Source organism: Leopardus geoffroyi, chromosome B3 (assembly GCF_018350155.1).
Source record: "Leopardus geoffroyi isolate Oge1 chromosome B3, O.geoffroyi_Oge1_pat1.0, whole genome shotgun sequence".
In the NCBI taxonomy this organism is placed as follows: domain Eukaryota; kingdom Metazoa; phylum Chordata; class Mammalia; order Carnivora; family Felidae; genus Leopardus; species Leopardus geoffroyi.
Window position 1 is genome coordinate 137,515,286 of NC_059337.1, and position 11,371 is coordinate 137,526,656.

The 11,371-nt window shown below is 49.6% G+C and overlaps 1 protein-coding gene across 1 annotated transcript; it reads left to right on the plus strand.

Annotated features, from left to right (window-relative positions):
- The first annotated feature begins 553 nt into the window (after positions 1–553).
- On the plus strand, positions 554–10,307 carry SERPINA4 (serpin family A member 4). The gene is made up of 5 exons (XM_045451962.1): positions 554–684; positions 2,738–3,403; positions 7,732–8,005; positions 8,848–9,007; positions 9,775–10,307. Exons 1-5 carry the CDS (start codon positions 624–626, stop codon positions 9,973–9,975), a joined length of 1,362 nt encoding a protein of 453 aa, XP_045307918.1. The 5' UTR covers positions 554–623; the 3' UTR covers positions 9,976–10,307.
- Positions 10,308–11,371: the final 1,064 nt, after the last annotated feature.

Genomic DNA, 11,371 nt, shown 5'->3' on the forward strand with positions numbered 1-11,371 from the left:
GGTTCCATCACAGAACCCTGTAGCTTTAAAGCTGGGAGGTTCCTCAGCAATCGCATAGTCCAGGATTGTATACTGGGGGGCCGGGGCAGGACCCAGGTCCCCGGATTGATTTTCATGGCTGCAGAGATCTAACTCTCTCCAGTCTCACATCACATCACCCTGAAAGCAGCCTTACCAAGTTCATGAAGGCACTGGGGTCTGCTGCCCCTGGTCTGGCCGACTTCTTCATTTTGCAGGAGGGGGGGGGGGGCGGATGGGGGAGCATGACAAACCCAGAGAACGGAATAGATGTGCTTAAGTTCACATGGCCAGTGAGGGGCCCTGTGAAGACCACATCCACTAAGGGGACCCCGGGGCCTTAGCATGTGCCAAGCAAACCTTGGTGCATGATGCAAACAGCAAGGGCTAAATTCTGTTGGAGCTACTCCCCGCCCCCCACCCGGAGGGAAGGGGGTTCTCTTGGTAAGGGATGGGCCAACTTTCAGTGAAGATTCCCTGTGTTGAGACTCCACACTGCACCCACGGACCTGTTCATTAATAATTACCTAATCGGGAAGGTGGTAGGTGGTGCCGGGGGTGCCGAGGGATTTTGCCAATGCTCCTGGGCTTGATAGACCCAGGCTATGTTCCTGGGCTTCCTCTGGCTCTCAGACAGCCGCCCGGGGGGCCACACCAGGACCGACCGTGAGTAACTCGCTGAGGGCTGCATCTGAGACGCAGAAGGGAGGGTGACCAACCATTCTAGTCTGCCCAGGACTGGGGGCTCTGGGACATAAGGCTTCCGGTGCTGAGACACGGAGAAATCTAGAAGTGACACACCCTAGGGCTGGAATGACCCCCACACCTCACTACACGACCCTCCTCATTATACCGGTGGGGAAACTGGGGCTGAGGGCCAGAGACAGCCTCCCGCGAGGCCGCACGGGTCTCCTGGCTCCCGATGCAGGTGCTTTTGGAGAGTTCCTGCCAGAGGGAAATTCTGGGTAACTCACTGCAAAGCCAGAGAGAAGTATACATCTGAAAGTTAGGATAGGAGAAGGTGTTAGAGCTTGGTAGGAGGCCATGCTATGGGGACGGGTGTTAGGTAGATGAGTGAAGCGACCCGCTGAATGTATGTTTTAAGTGACCACCGCAACTCCTGGGTGGAAATCAGGGTAGAAAGACCAGTTGGAAAGCCACAAAGGTCTAGGTCAGGGCTCCGCGAATGAGGCCCTGTGGGCCAAATCTGGCCCCCTTCCTGTTTTTGTATTGCTCCCGAGCTAGGAATGAAAGGTATAACATCAAGATACAATATAAATATAAATATAAATATAAAATCTGTCAATGGTTGAAAAAAAATCAAAAGGAGGACGATATTTTGTGACACATGTAAACTATATGAAATTCACATTTCACCGTCCATGAATAAAGCTCCACCGGAACCCAGCCCCTCACTAGGCTGCCTTGTGGGTGTGTGGGTGGCTGCTTTCCAGCCGGCACAGCCAAGTTGGGGAGCTGCAACATGGCCCGCAGTCTGGCCCCTGGTCTGAGTGAGTGATGCTGGAGGTCTGAGTGAGGATCGTAGCAGTGGGGAGACTAGGAGGTGGAGGGAAGAGGCTGCCGGGTATGCGGAAAGATTGAATGGTTGGTGGGTGCGGTCTTGGAAGGCCAGACCCAGGTTAGGGTTGGCAACTGGATTTGGGGCTGACAACCAGGTAATAACGGTGAGGCTACCCGACGCGGCCGAGCAGATTTAGTGGAGAAAATCGAGCACCCTTGTTTGGGTAGGTTAAGTTGATTAGGAGAAAAGACCAATCCTTTTCCCAGAACTTCGGGCAATTCAGGTTTTTTTGTTTTGTTTTGCTTTGGTTTTTGGGTTTTGTTTGTTTATTTTTGTTTGTTTTTTTTGCATTTTTTTTGTTTGTTTTGTTTTGTTTTTGTGTGTTTTTTGTTTGTTTTTGTTTTGTGGTTTGCTTTTTTTTTTGTTTTGTTTTTTGAGGGACAGAGAGAGAGAGAGAGACCTGGGGAGGGAGACATAATTTTGAACAGGCTCCACGTTCAGCGCAGAGCCCGACTCGAGTCTTGATCTCACACCCATGAGATCATGACCTGAGCCCATATCAACAGTCGGACGCATAACCGACTAAGCCATCCAGGCACCCCAGGCAAATCAGTTTTTTGAACATCAGTGATCTTATCTGTCTGGAGGGAAGATAAGAATGCCAGTTCTACTGACCTCTACCTGGGTAAGAGGGTCAGACAAAATGGCATTAAAGTGATTTTGCAAACCGTAAAGCACACCGTGGATGTTTGTGGAGTTGAGGCTAATGCTTTGGCGATTCGCAGCCTCGGTGCAGTGGGTCACTGGGCTGAGGAAATTAGCTCAAATGGCAAAAGGAGCCCCAGGCTGAGTCTGGAGCCTCATGCTCTAGCTCAGATATTTACCAGTTAGGTAAATGACCTCATTCAGTCATTTGGCGAGTCTCGGCGATAAGAAAGGAGGCCAGTGCTTTGCAAAGCTCACCGGGACAGGGAGTGCCAGGAGGCGGTGGGCACAAGGAATGTGCTTGGCTAACCCACAGAATATCATCTTCACCACATACTGGGAAGGGGCTGGGCGTTTGCTAGGCTGCCATAGGCCCATCTGCCGGACTTGACCCTGTCACTCGTCACCTGGGGGCCCTGCCCTTCCCCGACTTCTCAGTAGGGCTGGGGCTTCTGCTGGGGCATTGCCTGGGCACTCTCTTTCCTCCTATAGCCCTGACAGTGCAGAAGATGCATCTTGCCAGCCACCTGCTCCTCCTTCTGGCTGGACTGCTGGTCGCATCTCACGGCCAGCCCCTCCCTGAATACAACAGCCAGGGTCACACGGGCAGCCCCCATCCGGAAGCTCCAAGCACAGGTGAGGGCTCCCCCAGCCTCAAGATTGCCCCGGGAAATACAGTCTTTGCTCTCCACTTCTACCACCTGATGGCTTCCCAGAGCCCTGGGAGCAACATCTTCTTTTCCCCGCTGAGCATCTCTGCCTCCTACGCCATGCTGTCCCTGGGCGCCCGCTCACACAGCCAGACCCAGATCCTCAAGGGTCTGGGCTTCAACCTCACGGAGGTGTCTGAGTCGGACATCCACCAGGGCTTCCGGCACCTCCTGCACACCCTCCACCTCCCGGGAGACAGGCTGGAGATGCACACGGGCAGCACCCTGTTCCTGAGCCAGGAGCTGCCCATCCTTCCGGGATTTCTAAATGACAGTGTGGCCTTCTATGACTCCAAATTATTCCTCACCAACTTCCACGACTCTGTGGGTACCGCCCAGCTGATCAATGACCATGTCAAGGAGGCAACTCAAGGGAAGATTGTGGATTTGGTCAGCGACCTGAGCACAGACATCGCGATGGTGCTGGTGAATTACATTTACTTCAAAGGTAAGAGTCAATTCATCGGTGGGTCCTGTATCTCCCCTCTCCCCCTGATTTACGGATGGATTAAATGTTTAAAAAAAAAAAAAGAGAAAGTGGATGGATGGGGCCAGATAGGGCCAAGCAACGCTTAGAAGATTCATGTGAGAGCATCAGATATTTAAGATCGTGTTGTTGAGAGGTTTCCGTACCCTCCTATCTTTAGATACGTTTTCTTATTTATTTTTTTTTTAGTAATGGTAATGTATGAAATGTACAAGTTGAACTTTTGGATTCACGACGAAGGACTGCCACTTATCAACAGAGTAAACAGGGAGGTGGTTGCTGAAGAATACCTCCTTCAAAGTTCTGGTTTTATTTTTTTAATGTTTATTTAATTTTGAGAGACAGAGACAGAGAAGGAGTGGGGCAGAGGCAGAGAGAGAGGGAGACACAGAATCCGAAGCAGGCTCCAGGCTCCGAGATGTCAGCACAGAGCCCGTTGGCAGGGCTCAAACTCATGAAACCGTGAGATCGTGACCTGAGCCGAAGTCAGACAGTTAACCGACTGAGCCACCCAGGCACCCTCGAAGTTCCGTTTTGAGGATCAAATCATGGCACATATTTGTGTCCTCCTTAGAAGAGGGCCTAAAGAGATAGGCAAATTACAGTCCCCAGCCACATCTGATGGGCTTCCTGTGTTTGTTAATAAAGTTTTATTGGCACACAGCCACGCCCACTCATTTGTGCATTGTCCCTGGGCTGTTTTCACACAGCCACAGAGACAAGCAGTTGCTACAGAGCCTAAAATATTTGCTTTCTTTCTGACCCTTTGCAAAAGAAGTTTGGTGACCCCTGACCATTATACATACTCGATAAATAATTACAGTAATTGTAATTAATCTAATGATTATACTCATTTTGAAGATCCTTAAAAACACATAAGGGTATAAAAGGAAATAGAAATTGCCCAGGGGCATCTGGGTGGCTCAGTCGTTTAAGCATCTGACTCTTGGTTTCCACTCAGGTCATGATCTCAGGGTTCGTGAGCTCGAGCCCCGTGTGGGGCTCTGCGCTGACAGTGTGGAGCCTGCTTGGGATCCTCTCTCTCTCCTTCTGTCTCTGCCCTTTCCCTGCTCATTCCCCCCTGCCCTCTCTCTCAAAATAAACAAACTTAAAAAGAAAAAAGAAATTTCCCCTAATCCTACCACACGGAGACAACCCAAAATGTTAACGTTTTCACTGAATCCATTCCAGTCTCCACTCACACACATATGTTAACCGTTGAAATCACAGCGTGAGGACAGCTTCATGCTGTGTGTACCATCAGTGTTCCATCAGAGAAGCAAAGCCATTATAAGTGGTAAGGGAAAGGAGGTTGCTATAGGAGTTGGACCTTGCATAACTGCGGGGACGTGAAGGTCTGGAGGAAGCAAGGGTGGGAGGGGCAGAGTGAAGTCCTGGGGGCAGGTGCAATTTTGGAGCTTCTTGGGGATCTATACTATACTCCAGGTGCTTTCAGCCACCCCAGTGGGTCTGTGTAAGGGGAACTTGTGGAGAAGCCCACGCTGGGCACCTGGTGGTGGCTTGGGGACACCGGTGGTCAGGAGGGCTACTGTTGGACGATGAACCTGGAGGACGGCACGGACGAGCCGGGGCACACAGGGCTCCGCTAGGTCTGCCCGTCATTCCATCTTCCTGCAAAGATCTTCAGAGTGTGGTGCCTGCCCCATGTCTACCTCCCCATCTCACGCTTGTGACCACCTTGAACCCAGACTCTACAGAGAACAAATTCTGGGAAACAGCCCCAGCCAGACTAACGATCCAGCCAGATTTGTTATCACTTGCATTTTACACAGGGAATGTGTCACCTACCATCGAAAACGTTTTCAAAAACCTTTTTAATTCTGCAATAGCCACAAACTTATAGGACAGTGCAAAAGTAGTACAGAGAGATCCCATGCACCCTCCACGCAGGTTATCCTACATCACATGTTATATAACTTGTAGTATGGTTAACAAAACCAGGAAATTGACATTGGTGCAATCTATAGAACTAACTCAGATTTCACCAGGTTTTGCATGCGTTCGTGTGTGTGTGTGTGTGTGTGTGTGTGTAGTTTTATGCTATTGAAGACTTTATTTAGATCTTACCTAACGCCTGCACGATAGTCTACTGATGCCGTTCCCTTTGAAATATAATTTAAATGTATAATACACACCATCGACCCACCCAAAGCTCTGATCACAGATAATGAAGGGTTTGGGTGCTCTCATCTGAAAGAAACCTAGCTCAGGCTGGTTGGCATGAGAAAGAGAGGTTCTCCAGAAACAGAAGGGAGATAGAGACATCCTGCCACGGACACATCTGCCCTACACTTTGGGGACACGAATTTAGCCCGGGCCTCGCTGTAGGTCACATGGTAAGAGAATGGAAAAATGGTGGCTTATCTTCAAAAGCGAAAAGCACCTAGAAGAAAACAAAAGATGCACAAGCACTCTGTAGCTAAGATTCTCTTGAGAGATGTTAAGGCAGACTTCAACTTTAAAAAACACTGATACATTGGGCTGCCTGGGTGGTTCAGTCCGTTAAACGTCCAACTTCGGCTCAGGTCATGATCTCGCGGTCTGTGAATTCAAGCCCCACGTCAGGCTCTGGGCTGACAGCTCAGAGCCTGGAACTTGCTTTGGATTCTGTGTCTCTTTCTCTCTCTCTCTCTCTCTCTCTCTCTGCCCCTCCCCTACTTGCTCTCTCTCTCTCAAAAATAAGTAAACATTAAAAAAATAAAATAAATAAAAAACACCGATATATCATAGTCATGGAAAGGAAGACAATATGGTAAAGATGTCGATTCTCCCATGAATACATCTAAAGATTTAATGTAATCCCAATCAAAATCCTAACAGGTTTTCTTGGTTTTTTTGTTTTTTTGTTTTTTGTGTTTTTTTGGTGGCAGTTAACAAGCCGAGTCTAAAATGTATATGAGAAAAGCAAAAGGCCATGAGTAGCTACGATGGGAAAACTTGGCTGCCAGAGAGCCCAACTCATCATAAGTCTGTATTAATTTAGACTTGGTGGTACAAATAGACCAATTCCACAGACGGGTGAGGCCAGAATAGAGCCCAGAAATGGCCCCGTGGATAGATACCTGGGCATTTGATATTTGTCAATGTTGGCATCCCCCCCTCACCACTGTGATAGAGCACTGGGGAAAGTGGGTTACAAAAAAATGACACTGCAACAACTAGGTCCCCACAGGGGGAAACAGATGGGTTTAGGTCCCTCCCTTCTATCAATCATAAGTATTCCTTCCAAGTGGAGTAGAGTGCTTTTTGTAAAAGGAAAGACTAAAGCTTCTAGAATATAAGACCTATTCTCTCTCTATAATATATATGGAGGTTATATGTATATAATATACATGGAGGGAAAGTTGTCCTAAACAAGACACAGAAGACCTAATCACAAAGGAAAAGACTCATATGTTCACTTCATTAAAGAATTTCAATACCAAAGCGCCTGGATGGCTCAGTCAAGTATCTGACTTTTGGTTTTGGTTATGGTCATGATCTCACGGTTCTTGAGTTCTATCCCCATGTCGGGCTCTGCACTGACAGCACAGAGCCTGCTTGGGATTCTCTGTTTCCCTCTCTCTCTCTCTGCCCCAGGCTCTCTCTCTCTCTCTCTCTCTCTCCCTCCCTCTCTGTCTTTCTCTCAAAAACCAATAACTAAACTTAAAAAAAAAAAATTCAATCATCAAAACCCACCATCATGAGAGTGAAAAGACAAGGCAGAGAGGGAGAGAAAGTATTTGCAACTCACACGATTGATACACAACTAATGTTCAGAAAGAACTCCTACAAATCACTAAGAAACAGTCCTCCACAAATACAGGGAAAAAAACATGATCTGGCACTGATGCAAAAAAAAAAAAAAAAAAAAATAGGACTTTTTTTATGTCAACAGGTCAGTAAACATACAAATGGTCAACAGGTCAGTAAACATGCAAAAGGTCGTTCAACTTCATTTTTAACCAAGAAAGTGCACTACAAAGCCGTAACGAGCTACCATTACATAAACATCAGGTTGGCAAAAAAATTTAAGCGCTGCCATGTAAATTCAATGGCGAAGACAGGAAACAACCTAGCTGATACCCTTTGTATCTCATATTTTAGAGTCTAAATGAGCCCTGAGAGATCCGTGTCTCAGGCAGGTCAGGCTTTGAATGGTCTAAATGATACACCGTGATGAAACAGTAAGGTGGGGTCTCCGCGACTGTTGGAGAGGCATTTCCTGGCTGGACGGTTGGCTTGTTGGTCCACAGGTGCTTTGCACCTTCTTCCCTTCTTCCCTTCAGCTCTGTGGGAGAAACCATTCGTTCTCTCGTTGACCACTCCCCAAGACTTCTACGTTGATGAGAATACAGTAGTCAAGGTGCCCATGATGCTGCAGGACACAGAGGACCACTGGTATCTTCATGACAAATACTTGCCCTGCTCAGTCCTGCGGATGGATTACAAAGGAAACGCGATGGCCCTTTTCATCCTTCCTAACCGAGGGAAAATGAAGCAGGTGGAGGAAGTCTTGACTCCAGAGATACTAAAAAGGTGGATGAGCTTGCTTCAGAAGAGGTAATCTTCTGCAGCACTGCCTTTCCAAGGGACCCTTCTGATGGAAGCCAATGCCCAAAAGGGGGGTGATTGCCAAATTACAAAGGAATTCTTATTTGCTTTAAGACTTTCCATGGGTTTCCTCAAATAATGAACTCTCCTCTTACATCTGAGATAAGATTTTGTCCCTATCAGTGAAAAGAGAACCAGACTAGGAGTTAAGAGTCCTGGTTCTATATGCAACCCTCATATAGCACAAGATCTGGGTGATGTGACCTTGGCTCTCTGAGGGTCTGCCCCTGTGCAGTGAATGCGTAGGCCTCTGGTCAAGATGACTGGGACAGAGGGACTTAAAAAAACTCCAGCTGCCCATCTAAGGAAGTAGCCAGGAAGCTTTATATCACTCTGGGGCTACGAGTGGGAAAAGTTTCCATCCACGTATAAGAAAAAGGCCTCAACCCAAGGCCACATGTGGACGGAAAATTCGCACAGCTCATGGGATAGAGGAATTGTAGCCAAAGAAATCATCTGGTCCCAAATAAGTGAAAACCACAGGACCCCAACACAGGCAAAGGCAAAAATGCCACACAGGGAGACTTGCATCTCCCTGGGCACCTGGCATGCCCATGGAAAACCGTCTCTGCTGAAGACGAGCTCCCAAGGGAGGAGGTCCTGCAGACAGCAGGCCCTGGAAGCAAAGGAGCCTGGCTGTAAGCCCCTGGGAGCACTGGGCAAATGGTGTCTGTGGCAGCAGAAGCCAGACGGAGTGGGGCCAGCTAGAAGGTGCAGACAAGGCGAGAACAGTGCGCTGGGGTCCCTCGCTTGTTTCTGAGTCCAGAGTTTTAACCCCGTATCTCCTCCAGGTACTTTTACAGGAAGCTCGAGTTGCATTTCCCCAAGTTCTCCATTTCTGGCTCCTATAATTTAGATCAGATTTTGCCCATGTTGGGCTTTGTGGACGTGTTCTCACAGCAGGCTGACTTGTCCGGCATCACTGAAGAGCGAAAGCTGCAGGTGTCCAAGGTAAGTAAGTCATCGGTGGTCACTGATGCCTGGAGACGCGGTGGGGAACGTCTGCCCCTTGGAAGCTTCTAGGTGATGGGTGTTCCCTCTGCCACCAGAGGCTGAGAGTCATTCAACCATCCACAGGCACGGGTTTCCAGGAACTAACCCACCACGTGCTGGCATGGTGCTTGGCTCTGGGGATACGGTGTCCACCCAATCCTTGTCCTCAGGGAGCTCTCGCGGCCAAGTGGGCTCCATAGATCATGACGATGGAGAGTGACAAAGTGAAAGAAACAGAGAAAGGATAACAGACCAGGCTGGGCTGGGGGTGTGTATCAGAGATTCCTTTGACGAGAGAAAGAGACCTAGGACTTCGGTGAGGAAGACAAAAGTGCATTATAAGGTAGAGCCTTGAGTTGCAGAGTTGAATTCCAGTTCCTTCCCTTACAGCAGTCAAGGGCTATCTAGTGTCTGGATTTATGTTCCTCATCTGTCAACCAGCCATAATGCATCAACCTTTTAGGGTGGTTATGAAGATTTAAAAAGTGCCTCAGGGCACGTAGTAAGTGTTCAGTTGCTGATAGAAATAATTATTTCCATAAATAAGAGGGCATCCAACTCAACAACCCACCCAGTGTAGACATTCTTGCTGTGATAGCCCCAACAAGTGGCTTGGCTAGCAGTGAACTGCAGTGCTGATCTTCAGAGATCTCTGGTTATTCTGGGCTTCCCTGAGTCCTGGCTCATGTTCTCTTGGAGGTAAACACTTGTGATTTCCTTCCCAGAGTTTCCACAAAGCCATTCTGGAGGTGGACGAGGCTGGCACCCAGGCTGCAGCGGCCACTGGCAGCTTCGCCACCTTTCTGTCTGCCCGTCGCAGTCGTGGAGTCCTCTGGTTCAACCGGCCCTTCCTTGTGGTGATCTTTTCCACCGATACCCAGAGCATCCTCTTTCTGGGCAAGGTTGTCAACCCCACGAAACCATAGCCTTCCCAGGGCCGGCTCTTCAGTTACAAGCCGGAGGATGTGGCCTGGGGGGCTTGGTGTGAGCAGCTCCGTGTTGGAGCAAGGGATTCAGAAGATCCTAAGAGTCCGGGGCAGAAGCTGTTGGCGAAGGAGAGCGACATGTGACCCGGACACCTAGCTCCTCGGGACGGTATGACCTCAGGCAGGTCACCTGACTGCTTCAAGCACCACCTGGGAGAGTGGGAGACACCCCGCCAGGTGGTTGAAGGGATTAAAAAAAATGATGGCTATGAGGAACCTGGTTTGGTGCCTTGCACGTAGTAGGTACTCAATAAACGCATCCTCGTTCTCCATCCCTTCAGGGTTTGCCCTGCATGGCCCTGGCGTATCTGGTCCCAGACATGGGAGTGAGATGTTCCAAGTTCCAGCGTATGCAAGGGAGAAGCAATGTGGGCAGCCAGCCGTCCTGGGCAGGGTGGACGCCTGGTTTCAGAGCGGGGGCTCGAGGGCCTCGGCTGGGAGAGCACCAGTCAAGGCGGCTGCCACAGGGACCTAATGAGGAAAGCCCAGCAAGGCGGGTAGCCACCCGGGGGCAAAAGGCACTGCCCCCTCCTTTGTCTGTGGAGATGTGGCCAGTCCCCCAGGATCAATGGCCATGGTCACGGATGCACTGAAGAAGACAGAGTGTGCGACTGGAGACCGGGCGCCTGTGTTGATATCTCCATCTTCTACTGATGTGCTCCAGGGCTTCCGCCAAATGCTTCCCTTCTTGGGTCTCATTTTCCCCAGCTGGGTAATATGGGCTGACCCAGGTGGTCCAGCTCAGACATCCGTGGTGTGTGGGCTGAATTCTCTGAGCAGGGTCCATCCAGAGCCTTAGAGAATCAACCTCTCTCCCTCCCCCAGGAGGAGGGGGGCCGACAGAACCTGGATGTGTTGGTCCCAAACCTCAGTGATTTGGGGCAGATGCACTTCCCTAGGCAGGGCCCTGTGGATTTTCTTGTCGGCCAGTGCGTCGGAGGCAGGAGGGTGCCACTGGCGACTGAAGAGACAGGCTGAGGGCCACCTCCAACACTGATGATTGATCAAGGGCCACAACATTGCAGGGTTTGTATGACATGGTCCCCGGTCCAAATAATGCTACAAGGACAGAATAGGCTCGTTGTGGGAAACCGAGAAACCAATATTCAGAGCAAGAGACAGACCGCTTCTTTATGGTGGAGGAAGCCGTTGCAAAAGGAAGCGAGAGACGGTGGGAAGGGAAGACTTCGGGGTTCTCTCCCCCTCGCCTCTCAAATACAGCCCTGGGCTGGACAGGACAGCCCCAGGACAACCCTGATAAAAGAAAAATCCCAAATGAGGTGCCTGTCACACCAGCCCCGAGCTACGAGGACAGGGACCTGGAAATGCTGCAGGA